At 37.4% G+C, this 14,571-nt stretch overlaps 1 protein-coding gene across 3 annotated transcripts in view; it reads right to left on the reverse strand.

Annotated features, from left to right (window-relative positions):
* The window catches only part of LOC129764826 (ras GTPase-activating protein raskol), a 355,896-nt gene that overhangs the window by 256,744 nt on the left and 84,581 nt on the right, over nt 1-14,571 (reverse strand). For 2 of the 3 annotated variants that reach the window (XM_055764332.1, XM_055764331.1), the window contains exons 3-5: nt 6,950-7,059; nt 6,824-6,856; nt 6,495-6,672 (exon numbers count right to left, since the gene is read on the reverse strand). In XM_055764332.1, coding sequence (XP_055620307.1) covers nt 6,495-6,672; nt 6,824-6,856; nt 6,950-7,059 — 321 coding nt within the window. The remainder of the gene's footprint in view (nt 1-6,494; nt 6,673-6,823; nt 6,857-6,949; nt 7,060-14,571) is intronic. The other variant, XM_055764333.1, reaches the window with a different exon arrangement.

The raw sequence follows: 14,571 nt of genomic DNA on the forward strand, positions 1-14,571 counted from the left end.
CATTTTGAAATGGGGTTCCGTTTTTATTGAATACATTTTTTGTTTTTTAAATCTTTCATGGCTGCCCAATATTTGCAATACACACCATATCACTCAGGTAGGATTTTTCTTCAGTACTTGTAAGTACACATCTAAAACTTTCAATAAAACATAAAATCGATCAGAGAGTACAAAGTTAAAATTAATTTTTTTCTCATATTCTTCTTCTTCTTATGGTTTTGTTTCGAAGAACTTATTTAATCATGATGATTTTATTTAAAATTATTGTTCAAAAATTCATTTTAATGAAGCGTGTTCTAGTAGGAAAAATCCAACTTTCTTTCCATTTTCAATTTTATCACCCAATATCTCAGGATCATCATGTGCTTCGGTTTTGAAATTGTTTCGCTTTTGATAGAAAATTGATTGCAAAAAAGAATTGGTAGAAGCCATTTTTCTAGTGTATGTGTGCCTGAAAACCCATAGTGCGTTGTTTGCGTTCTTGGTGGCTACGATACAGGTTGAGTCCCGGCCATAAACACGATGAGCCCCGCATCGATCACGTGGGACTGACACTGAACCTCCCGCGTGGTCTACGTCGGTCTGATGTGGTCTTTTCGTTAGTAGAGCGAGACTGTGTATTTACATCCCAAACGGGACGTCACTTTTTGTATCCACAATATCTCTTTTTCGCACAGTTTTCGTTAAAGTATGTGAGTTCCAATAGAACCATTTATGTTGTAGTAAACCTGTGCTTTAGGATTTTACCAAATTGTTTATTAAGAAATCAACAGACGCTTTAAAACCTGTTGTGACAGGCGTCTTCTCGTAAACTATTTGTGAACAATTTAAAACTGGTGATTAATATAAGAGAGACAGATGATAATGATACATATACCTCTCACTTCTATCGCGGTTTGTGCTGTGATTTTCGGATTTTCGTTTCGTCGAGTGGTCGATTATCATGGAAAATCGGGGAACCACGCTATAGAGGCGACCCTTCTGACTGCGAATATCATACTAACATTCCTTCCCAACTCCTGATGAGTGTAAGAATGTGGCCGGAGTTGTATTGTCTATTTAAAGCTCGAATCAACGATACTCACACAATGAGAACGATTTGCTACGAAGAATAACTACGAAGTGTACAGTCTACCCTAATTCAAGCTCAAGGTATGAGTTCCCAGAATTGATATTTATAGAACATCAAATCCAAGCCAATACTTTTGCTCCATTACAATAGATCAAACTAAATGTCGCAGTGGTTCAAGGCTTGTGTCTCATTCGTTATAGAGCCGATGCGATCTCGATAAGGCCCTCACGGTCAATTGGCCAAACCGTCCAAACCAAACCGTCAAACTCGTCGTCGGACCACCCTAAAATGGATATGGGTATTATATTTTGCGATAAGGAACAATACTTTCATATTTTGCGATAAGGCACAATACTGCATCTTTTCACGAAAATCTGAGAATTACTCTATCGGTTTGGCATGGAATGGATGCTTATAAAATCTAGACTAGCCTCAGAACATTTTTACTTTATAATCTTTTTATCTGCATATTATAACTCGAACAACGTACCCTCAAAAGTCATAAATGCCCTTTAATACCTTCTATCCTTGCACTGATATGAGTAACTCGAAGCAGAAATAAACGCCTGTCCTGGTACGACTAACATTTATTTTCTGAGCGATGGAACAAACTAATAGTGCATATATAGTTAACTGGAGTGTACAATAGATCAATCTAATGGGCGCAGTGGTTCAAAATTACTACAGTTCCCAGAAGAAGATCCTTTATACCTATACCACGAGCGCACTTCTCAAACTTTTGAAGACTGCATATATTTATATTGTTTAAACTAATGCAAATAAAACCAATCCAAAAAATATCATAGTGACAACAGAGTCAGGAAGAAGTAATGTATATCTTTTCTGTCAAATAGGGTAGGGCGGGGCTAGTTGGTCATACGGTAAGTTGGTCAGTGACGATATCTTGGAATCTGAGCGTGCAAAAAATAAGCGATCTATGAATGAAAAATAGCTAATTGCTGATACAAAAAAATAATCAAATCGGAAAAACTTTTTATTAAGTAGGTTAAAAAATACGGACATGGTTCCGATTTCGCCAAAAATCATTCACGGTTTGTGCATTATAAAATGTGTTCTAAAACTGGTTAATAACCATGAAAAAAATCGGCTCAAACGTAGAACAAAGCTTTATTGTACGTATTAGCTTTAAGTGTTAATGGAAATCGCTTTCAAAATTATTTTTGTTGAATTTTCATGAATATTCTTTTTCATATATAGAGGGGCTAGTTGGCCACACAAAAAAAATTACAAAAAAAATTTACAGGTATGCCATGTTTCATTACGCAAGCTATAAACAAATATAGAAAGCATATGTTTTACTGCTAAACCCAGTGTATTTGAAACGAGACAACCTCCACACAAACCACTTGTAATATAATTGTCATATTTATATTTTTTGCTGTAAAATTTTCATCAAATATAATAAACGCTTACTTTGAATATCAGAACTCACAATAACGCATTGAGTAATGTAGCATACATGGAGGCTATTTCTATATATAGGGTTGGGGAAAAAAAATGTAGTATTTCTGATCGAAATTTGACGCTTTATTTAACATACTTAAAATTATCCAATTTAAGTCAAATATGCATTTTGTTCGCAAACTTGTTGCCATTTAGAAGGCAACTTCATTATCCCCCCCTTATTTGCAAAAAACTCAGACAGCCAGTTTTCGCAAGCCTCTTTTGAGGCCAACTTAGTATCACCAAGAGCGTTTTGCATGGACCGGAAGAGATGTTAATCTCTTGGAGCCAGGTCCAGACTATACGGTGGGTTAAATAGGACATCCCATCCGAGCTCCCGTAGCTTCTGGCGGGTCATCAAAGATGTGTGAGGCCGAGCGTTGTCCTGGTGGAAAACAACACCATTCCTATTGATCATTTCTTGCCGCTTCTGGTCAATCACCTGCTTCAAACGGTTAAGCTGCTCACAGTAGAGAACCGAGTTGAGGGTCTGGCCATAGTTGAGCACCTCATAGTGGATGATTCCCTTCCAATCCCACCAAACGAACAGCAAAACCTTCCTGGCCGTCAATCCGTGCTTGGCGATGGTTTGGGCCGGCTCACCGCGCTTCGACCAAGACTTTTTTTCGCTTTAGGTTGTCGTACGTAATTCACTTTTCATCACCAGTCACCATTTTCTTCAAAAATGGGTCGAGTTCGTTCCGTTTCAGCAGTGCATCGCAGGCGTTGATTCGATCTAAAAGTTTTTTTTTGCGTCAACTCGTGTGGCACCCATACATCCAGCTTTTTTTGGAATCCAATCTTCTGCAAATGGTTCCAAACGGTTTTTTGGTCTATACCCAGTTCCTGGCCAATCGAGCGAGTGCTCGATGCCGGTCTACTTGGATGATTTCAACGATTTTATCGATTTCCTCGACGATTGGCTTACCAGTACGGGGTGTATCTTCGACAGCCACTACACCAGAACGAAATCGATCAAACCAACGCTGTGCTGTGCGAATCGTTACAGTATCGGGTCCATAAACTACACGATTTTTTTTCGGACGCCTTCATTGCAGTTTTACCTCGCAGGTAGTAAAAACGTAAAATATGGCGAATTTCTTGCTTGGTAAACTCCATCTTTGACGCGCTATAACATGAGACTGAAAAGGGCAATCACAAAACTATCAAAACGACACTTGTAGCACAGATTGTCGTCTTTAAATAGCCGTATAGTATGACCCGATACGATAAGTACAACACAAGATATGTTGAGGTGTTGCCATATATTGACAATATACGACATTTCTTTTTCCCCAACCCAACACTTTGGGTCGAACGGTACAAATGTCATCAAAACAAATGCAAGCAAGAATGCAAGCGGTTGTGCGTCGCAGGGATGACAGGTGATTTTTTTTCTAAAGTCTTGACATGGTCAAGCAAACCATTTGTCATGACAATGTCATGCGAAAATGCGAAAACATAATAGAAACTGAGAGAGGTTGGCGCTCGTACGGTATGAGGCATGATGTCGACGCCAACCTCTCTCAGTTTCTATTCTGGTTTCGCATTGTCGCATGACATTGTCATGACAAATGGTTTGCTTGGACATGGTACGAGAAAATGTCTTCACCATAATATCGAAGGAAAGTTCTTCACACGAAAACGGAACTGTGATAACTCTATTTGTTTATTTCAGCTTTAAAATTTTGGTTGTAACTGAAACCATATCCATGAAACTAATTGTAGAAAAGGTATGTAATCGGAAAACCTTCGATTCGTGAAGTGGTCGTTTGAAAGATCTAGGTTAATCTATTGTAGGCCAAAATAATAGAAATTCAATGTAACAATAATTCGAATTTTCGAGCGCAAATGAACTAATGTCTACTAGAGACAATATGTATTCGGACCGTTTCGATCGCTGAGACTAAAGCCCTACTTTTTTGACGATATTTTCGCCCAATAGTTAGAATTTCATGGAAATAATACCTTTTAAAAATTCACGTACGCTATCATACTGAAATGTATTCACATATTTCATAATGTCTTCACAAAATCAAATGTCTTCAAAATGAAGACATGTCTTCAAACCTGGCATCTCAGGTTTGCCACAAAGTGGTAGAGAGACGAAATCGCTAAAAAAGATTGTCTGATTAATTTTCAACGATGAGAATTTGGAATTTTCATTAATTTGTTTTTTTACTTGCTACATGATATTAGTTAACTGTTATTGTTTTGATTTAATTAATGTATTTATAAGGAAGGAAACTTTTAATGGAAAAACGCTTATTATTTGCTCAAAAATAACATGCCTATTATTGACCAATTTACCCCGTGTGTGGGGTTAGTTGGTCAATTTATTCTGAAATATAAAGACGTTAAATAAAAGAAAAATTTCAAATAATTGATTCTCTGGTTATTTTTCATTGAAAGGATAAAAGGTGGTACATAATATTCTAACGCAAAACTTCGTACTACAAAGTTATAACCAAATGTATTCAAAAATGACCAACTAGCCCCGCCTTACCCTATATACCGGGAATTTGTATTTTCGAAGAAAATGCTTTATTTATCATCTAAATTTATATTATCGCCTTAAAAATAGCCCTCTTCTGAAGCAACAATCTACTACAATCTAACGAACAATCCAGTCATCGAAACACTTTTTTATAGCTGTATTCGGGAATTGCCTCCAGTCAATGCAGCGAATTCGTTTTTATGTATGCAGTGCTGTTAAAACGGGTCCCACGAATTGATAATATTAGTTTCGGAAATATGAGAAAGTCACATCCATGTCTCGTCGCCAGTAAGTATGCGTTGGATGATCGTGGGATCAGAATTTGATCTTCAAGCATGTCTTCAATTACTTGATTGCTATGAAATTTTTGAAGAAAATCGAGATCTTTTGACACTAGTCGTGCCTGCAACTTTTCTCATGCGCAAAACATCAACCAAAATATATTCCCAGGCTAGCTCTCTGAAACTTCAATGACGATTTTCGATCACCATTCATTTTATTTTTCGATGTTCTCATCTGTTGAAGAGATGGATGGTCATCCTTGACGTGGCAAAGCGTTCATCTCTTCTCGGCCGCCTTTGAATACATTATACCATTCATATACCCGTGTTTTCGGCATTGTAGCGTCACCAAATATAGTCTGCAACATTTTCAACATTTCGGCATAAGAAATTTTGTTTGCAGCATAATAACTCAGACAATATCTTTGACCAATAGGAGTATTCATATCAAAAATCTCCGAGCAAAAAAAGGTAACTTGATCTTAATGACGCAGTAAACAATCTAAATGACAGATTGCGATTTCTTGACAAGCCAAGCTTGATGATTCACTACACAATTGTGTGGCGCAAAACCTTAACATCAGCTCGATGCAATGGTTACAATGCCAAATACACTGGCAAGTGAGATATTAGGTCGCGTCCACAGCTCAAGGGGAAAAGAAGACATGCGATGACCCAAAACCAGACAGAACAAGCGATGTTCGTTGCTGCGAGTATAGAACGTGACTGATAAATTTCCAGCATGGATCCACTTTATATACTCTAGCAAATATTCTCTTCATTGTTTGCTTGGGAATAAGGGAAAACCGTATGAAAATGATGGAGTGTCCGTACGTCACGATTTAACCCGAGATCAACAAATTTCAATAATTATTGAAAAATAAAAAAAGGTAATTTGAAAAGTGTTCCATTCAATCGCCAGTTAAAAAGAGTGGAGTGGTATAGAATTATTGAAAATACGTTTTATCCGGGGTGGAGCTTCAAGATTCGTTCTCCCATTCCCGCACTGTAATTGCGTGAATACTCCGACAAAATTTCCACCGCGTTTCACTATGCATAAAACTTACACAGACTTGCATCGTGCGGCAGGCGGCCACCTATCGGCAACTAGTTCAACCCATACATGGTGTCGGATTGGAAGCTACTAGAAATTCACTGTGAAAGCTTAACATCCACTCACCTATCGAGCTTCGAAGCGTAGTGTTGTTGAGTGGAATGTGCGGGTGCTGCTCAGGTTCATCCTCCGGTTCCTCTTTGAGCGTCGGATGATGGGGTGCTTCCCAGATGGTATTCATTTGGTGCTTTGGTGGAAAATCGAGTCGCACACGGGGCAACTCAGCAAAAAGTACGTCCGTCAGCTGTTGGAGTGGAGAATTGGAAGAATGAAAATGTTAGCACAGATTTGTTGGAAGCTTTTCGCGCTAATCTCAAGCGCGAAAGATTTCACAATTGTTTTATTAGTGGTGTGAGTGAGTGCCTATCGAATGAGCTGAACAGCTTTGTGATTACCTTTGCGTCTTTTTTCGTTCGAAGTGCGAACATCTATCCATTTAATTCGCGGGGCAGCATTAAAAATTGATGTTAATGTTAGTGGGAGTTAGTAATCTAAAAGTCATTAATTGGGAGTATTCTTACGGAAAACTCTTCGCTGCAATAGGAGGTTAGAGTTTGTTCATCTTGCTGCAGAACACAGAACAGCGGTCCCCAGGGCAGGTTGGCAGAGCGTGTGGATTGTCCTTCGGTTTCTGGAAAAGGGAATTGAAAAAAAGATATTGTATATCATTTACAATTTATATGGAGTTTCAGAATGAACAGTGTTTGAAATGTAATTGGAATGACTTCCAACTGTATGCGAACTCAAATGAACTCAAAACCCAACAGACGCAAAAACAATTTGCATCATAAAAAAGACACCATCTATGAGAATGCCAAATGTCCGAACGGAGGGGAAACGCCAATTACTTTAATGGCATTCCCATCCCAATTCGGGTTTCACACGAATTTACATCTGAAAACTTTTATCGAATTCCGAGACCGTGCGACAAGAGAAATTGAATTTATCCCGCCAGACAGACACTGCCGTAAATTGAATCAGTCGAACTCAGCGCAGAGTGAGAGTGCGATGCTTTATGAAATTTGCTCTCCATTAGCGCCACAGACAATCCGGATGGTGTCTGGTAAACAAGTGTATTGATCACGGTCACCATGGATCAATGGTTTTCCATAAATCCAAGGAGAAAAATACACTTTGTTTCCATTCCGACTGACCGCTAGAACCTTGTCATCGATGATGCGGTTTTTTTACAAATGCATTAAGCATGTAACAATTAAGTTAGCATAGGTAGTTCACTAGAAAAATCAGAGTGTAAGGAAAAAATCTGTCCATTGAAAATGTTCTGCATTCAAAGCATTCATGATCTGAATTCATCATAAATAAATTCAATTGCAAATTGAATTGGATACAGCTTGGTCGAAAATTTCTGATGTCGATTAATCTTTTTTCTTTGATTTTTCTGATACAGAAAACATATTTGTTTAAAACAATAATAAGGCAATTCCAATCTAAACCGATATAGTAATTCTCAGATTTTCGATAAAAAAGATAGTTTTATTGCTTATCGCAAAATATTAGACCCGTATTTTTTTTTTATTAGGGTGCCCATTTCCATTTTAGGGTTGTCCGAAAAATCAACTTTCTCCCTTTTTTCCAAAAATGACTTTATACAAAAATTCAGAACTTTTGAACTACTCAACCGATTCAGATGACCGACATATCAAGTTGAAGTCGATGAGCTAGTCTTCTTTGAAAAAACATGACACTTGCAAGAAAAAAGAGGGGTGGATACTGTCGGATACATAACCGAAGAGACGTAGGAAATAATTCACAATTTTTGCTATTGAAACAAATCGATTGTGTTGAAGGTAACTATAGAACACGGCTCTCGCTGTTGAGAAATTTCTTTTTTCCATCCGACTTTCAATGTGTTGTTTTTTGAAGCCACTTTCGAATTGAAAGCCATGTACGAATTCGTGAAAGCTGAATGATCGATCTGGAAGACCCCAACCACCAACATGCTCAAAAACATCTCTAAATAAACACAGGCTCTCCTCAAGCAAATAAAAATCAGTTTATATGAACTATTATTCGGGTATCACTTTAGAATGCATATTGTATTGTAAAAACTTTTAACAACTCTTTTGTGAAAGGTTTGGTGGTCCTGAAAAGCGCCAATGGATCAATTTTTGTTCTCACGATGCCGATGTCCTCACTTTGCCATTTCGCCTCATTGTGTGTGCTGGATCGACTACACGCAAGCGATGAGTTACGGTTGTCCATTGGATGGCTCGAAACTCGTTGGTCGTTGCTGATGATATCCGTGGAACAGTGGCCTTGGAGCCCCCGCAAACGAATTATGGCGCAACTGGCCGATCATATTGTGTGTCATTGGTTGGTAGCACTGTAGAGGATGTGTTGCAAAATGTATGATTCGGAAATTTTATTCCGCTCAAATCATTCGCTTTGGAATGTGTGCTCTAGTACAGTGCTTGCAATGATATTGAAGGCGCAAAGAAGAAGGAAAACATTTGAATTTGAGCTCCATCCTTCCACAAAAATCAGAGCGAAAGTATAAAAAAGCGTCATTTGCGATTTATACTCTAGTCTCTGTCCAGTCAATCCTTAAGATAATAGTGAATTTTAAAATTTTAATTTTTTTTTCAAAAGGCAAGATGTTGATCTTATTGTTGGACTTTATCAAAGCTATACCTCATCAATATGGGTATCAAAAGAAAGTTCTCGACTAGTAGAACATAGCAGATAATTAAAAATCCAATTCCAGAATGGCTGCAGTCCCCAAACAACTAATTACTTTTTAAATTGTTTCATTCAGCTTGCCCTGTTTCTATGTATGTGTGAATGTTTGTAGGGTTGTACCACATTAATAGAAAATTGACCCTGTTCCTGTTGACTGTTTGCTCTGAAATTTGGAACACACATTTAATTTTACTGTCATTATAAAACTGCGTTTTCCATGATCTTGAAAAATTCCCGTTTAGCCGTCGTTAAAAATGGCTGAATGATTTAGCTTTGAGAACACGAAAAATTATAAACCACATAAATTCAAAAAGGTCGCCGCCACAAAATGGTCGACTATGTATTTTTTGCTATCCTCTCTATATCGGTATCAAATGAAATGATTTGACTAATGGAATACAGTACATCATGAAAATCTTCCGAAGGAAATTAGGTAAGAAATAAACGTTGGATTTCCATTATCCACAGTCAGTTGTTTCATCATATACCCCATGATTTTATTTTAGTCTCATCATTGCCCTAGATAAATGAAGAAACGGATGTGATAACTATTAACTGCTACTTGCCTAATTATTTTCTAGCTTTTAGTACATTAAACCGTTTAATTTAAAAAGTTTTTTTTTACTCATGTTATTTTCTAGTTTTTAGTAAATTATCTGTATCATTAGTATACTTCTCTACATTAAAACCATTAAAATATTTTTTTTTTAATTTTTATTTCTTATCTAACTTTCTTCGGAATATTTTAATGATATACTGTATTCTATTAGTCAAATCATTCCATTTGATACCAATATTGAGGGGATTGCAAAAAATACATAGTCGACCATTAATGATAGTAGAATCAAATGTATGTTCCAAATTTCAGATCAATCATTCAACAGGAACGGGGTCAAGTTTCTAATAATGTGGGACAACCCTACAAAACACTCAAACATACATACAAACAAGGGAAGCTGAATGGAACTGTTAAAAAGTAATTGTCTATTGGGGAACCGCGGTCATCTTGGATTTGGATTTTTCATGATCTACTGTATTCTATCAGTCAAGCCCTTTCATTCAATACCCATATTGATGGGGTTGTGAAAAAAATATATATATATGGCGCTATCTTGTGGTGGCGGCCATTTTGATTTTACATTTTTCATAAATAACTGTGTCAAGCCAATTCATTCGATACGCATATTGATGGGGTTCTGAAAAAATATGTAATCCGCCATTTTGTAGTAGCCGCCTCTTGGATTTGCATTCTTCATAAATAACTGTATTCTACTAGACACAGTGCATCCGTAGCCGAGTGGTTAGTGTCTCACATTATCATGCCGGGTGTTCGGGTTCGATTCTCGTTCTGGCGGGAGGATTTTTCGTCAGAGAAATTTCCTTCGACTTGCACTGTGGTCACGCGTATTCTAGAGCTTGCCCCTCGGAATACATTCAAGGCGTGTTATTTAGCTTAAGAATCTCAACTAAGTATTAATAAATGACGCTAGTTAATGCATACGTTGAGACGGCAAAAGTTCCACAGGGAACGAATATGAAATTATTATACGAATTATTCAAAATTTCCGAAAATCAAAAATAAAATACTCCGGATAATCGAGTCCGACCTGTTAAATATTGAGCTTTTTCCGTATCCTACAATCGACAAATCACTAGAAAAAAATTGGATGAGTTTTTTATGTTCAATTCTGTTAGGTTTTCATTTAAAAACATTGAATTGGACGAAAGTGACTGCAAATAAATTTCACGTTCACGTTATTTTATCGTTGCATGATACTGTTTTGCATTGTTTGATAGTAGTAACAAAAGGCCTTTTGCGATTAATCGAGCAAATTCACTTACAATGGGCATAGAGCAAGCGGTAGATGATACCTGCCCCATCTCCCCGTTTTTTGTTCTATTATGCCACAACCCTCCACGAAGTATTACTGCAAACTATGATCGTAAATTAAAAGAAATCACTTAACTGCTCGCACAATTCATGTGACCGCAGTATTGCCAGTGTCGTATTTGTTAAACCACATTCTATTTTTAGAACCGATTAAGAACCGCGATTAAGAACAAAAGGCCAGGTTTATTGGCGAAAGGAGTGTTCCTCATCAACGATAATGCGCGGCCCCATTCTGCTCGCGTAACTCACGAGCGATTAAAAAAAATCAAATGTACTGTGTTCGAGTATCCTCCTTACTCCCCAGACCTCGCCCCTAGCTACTATTACTTAATCCCGTGATGACCTTGTTTTTTGTCCTAACATTATTTTTCCGCGATTTCTGAGGCACTGAAACTTATTTTTTGAGCGACCCTCGTAGTACGCAGTCAGAGCGAACCATGTGCTATACACAATATATATAAGGCTGTCAAAAAAGTCCTGCGGTATTTCCGCGAGGTGTCGTTGTAAGCGCGTAGTTCTAGTTGTATTTATTGTATCGAGTCATACTATAGCTTGTTGGAGAGGTATTTTTGCGCGCTATAATATAGTCCTTGACAGTGTTTTGTTTGGTTAAGTCGTTCGTGAGTTATAGTGTCGCAAATATGGAGCAAAATAAAGAGAAAATCCGACATATTTTACAGTACTACTATGACAAAGGCAAAAATGCATCTCAAGCTGCCAATAAAATTTGTGCAGTTTATGGACCCGATACAGTTTCCATTTCCACCGCACAACGATGGTTTCAACGTTTTCGTTCTGGTGTAGAGGTCGTCGAAGATGCGCCACGCTCCGGAAGGCCTGTCGTCGAAAATTGCGACAAAACCGTTGAATTAGCCGAGAAAGACCGGCATAGTAGCAGCCGTAGCATCGGCCAAGAGCTGGGGATAAGTCATCAAACCGTTATTAACCATTTGAAGAAGCTTGGATTCACAAAGAAACTCGATGTATGGGTGCCACACACGTTGACGCAAAAAAAAACATCTTTGACCGTATCGACGCATATGAATCGCTGCTGAATCGCAACAAAATCGACCCGTTTCTGAAGCGGATGGTGACTGGCGATGAAAAGTGGGTCACTTACGACAACGTGAAGCGCAAACGGTCGTGGTCGAAGCCCGCTGAAGCGGCTCAGACGGTGGCCAAGCCCTCATTAACGGCCAGGAAGGTTCTACTGTGTGTTTGGTGGGATTGTGGGATTGTCATCTCGTTGGGAACAAGTCATCGAACAAAACGGCGCATATTTGACTTAAAACAGATAATTGTAACTAATTTTATGAACAAATGAAAATTCAAAAAAAAATACCGCAGGACTTTTTTGACAGCCTAATATGTTCTGCAGACAATGCATAGTTCTTTAAAAGTTGATCGAATATATTACTATATCTTGTTTAGACAGAGTGGACCAAGTGTCAAAGAGTAAAAAATTGTAATTACTAAACTTCTCATGATCGGTTTCAAATCCAACTGTGGTCTTTCATTGACTGCAAGTACTCTTTTTCAAAGCCACGCTAATCCGTGTGTCATTAAAACATATTTACATATTTTTTGGAATATCAAGAATTTTACTCGCAAAAACATACTAATAGATCATTTTTGGTAAATAAAATACTGTTTCAAGCCATAAAATTGGTATGTTTCATTCTATAGATTTAGTGGAGGAAGTTCTACTGAATAAATTATATGATTTCATCATCACAGTGTTCAGTCAGAGTGCACCAAGTCTCTGAGAAATATTTTTTGGTTTATTCAGAGTGGACCAAGTAACCAGTCGTAAAACCCTCTCGATTGACCATGAAGAGTATTTTTTAATACTGCCATTGTACGACCTTTCTAAAGAGAAACTAAGAGCTGCAGAAAACAATTGGTGAGGATGATTGGAAGCTACAAAAAACTACACAGCTTCATACTTTGAATTCGATTTTACTATGTTACTTAGTCCAGTCTGACTGAACACCGACCATATGATAATGAAAATTATGATAATGAAATTTATGATATTATGTATTATGATATTATGACAGTCACCCTTATTCCGGAACACGATCGGGTTTTAAATTAGCACGATGTCGCATTCTGTAACCCGAACGAGATCGACTTGCAAAAACCATCCGAGATTCAAACATTCTAAAATTCATCCGAGATATAAACCTAATCGACAAATGCAGAAGGGGGCTCCATTGCATTGAGGCGAAACAAAAATTTGTGTGATAGTGATGTTATATTATTGTTAGCGGAAAAACTTGGAAAATTACAAAAAAATAGTTAAGTTAGAGTGAGACATACGTGTTCAAAGTATTTGAATAACATCTAGTCATAATTTTCATTCATATTTTAACAATTTGAAACTGCATTGGGGCATGTTAATGTGATAGAGAGTAAGCTTCATAAATACGGATAAATTGTTTTTACGTTTGTTTGGGTTATAGCAATGCTGCCACCTTTGCATATGTCGAATGGGTTTGAATCTCGAACCGATTTTAGAATACAGAAATTTCGAAATTTCCAAACTCGTTCGGGTTCCGGAATAGAGGTGAGTATAAAGTGCGATTCACATACAACATCCACGTCACGTACACGTCCCGTCACGTTCTGTTACGTCAGTTATTCTACCATGCAATTCATATGAAAACATTCACATACACCGGCAACGTAACGACCCGTCAGCATACGTTCAACGAAAACGACCGGCAGGATTTGTAGAAAAGAATAATTGACGGAGACGGACGGCTCGTTGGGTTTTTGTCTGGGCTTTGTGTCTCGGCTTTTGTTTTGATTTTGGCTGCATTTTTTATGCCAACATATCTCCCAGTTTCAAATTTCTCAGTCAAAATCAATTCACGACTAGCTGAAAAAAAAACAATCTATATTATTATTATTGTTAAAAAAGGGTCGGGACTACAGGTTTTAGGCATTTAAATAATATAGTTCAATGATTTTCACTGAATTTTTCTAAATTTAGGACTGATTCTAGGCATGCTGATTTGAAAAAGGGCATTGCAATTTAAAATTGTTGTAGATGGCGACACCATGAATAACATTGAATAAATCATTCGTTTGACATTTGACGTGACGGTGCTGTTGCAAGCATTGACTGCATGTGCGAATTCTCTCGTAACATTTGAAAAGATCCTAAGTAACAAACCACTCATCTCGAGAAAAACGAAGGCAAAATTTTCAAAATGTTTTTCAAATTTGTTTCAAACACAACCATTTTTTCCACGTTCTGTGGGCTGCATAGGTGAGAAGTATTTATAAACTTTTAATAATACAAACCGTACAGCCAATATATATTGGAAAAAAAGGGTTAAAACGCGTAAAATACGACATTGGACATTTTGATTAACCAAGCTGTACATTGGTCATTTTACTTTTCTATTATTACACGATTGAAACGGATCATTCCAGCATAATTCTGTTTGCATCCATAAGTCATTATCCTACCAAACATAACGTCATACATTAGGTTTTTATTATGAATGTTTCACTGTTCTAGTCAGACGCTTGACCTTGACA

Source organism: Toxorhynchites rutilus, chromosome 2 (genome assembly GCF_029784135.1).
Source record: "Toxorhynchites rutilus septentrionalis strain SRP chromosome 2, ASM2978413v1, whole genome shotgun sequence".
Taxonomy (NCBI): Eukaryota; Metazoa; Arthropoda; class Insecta; order Diptera; family Culicidae; genus Toxorhynchites; species Toxorhynchites rutilus.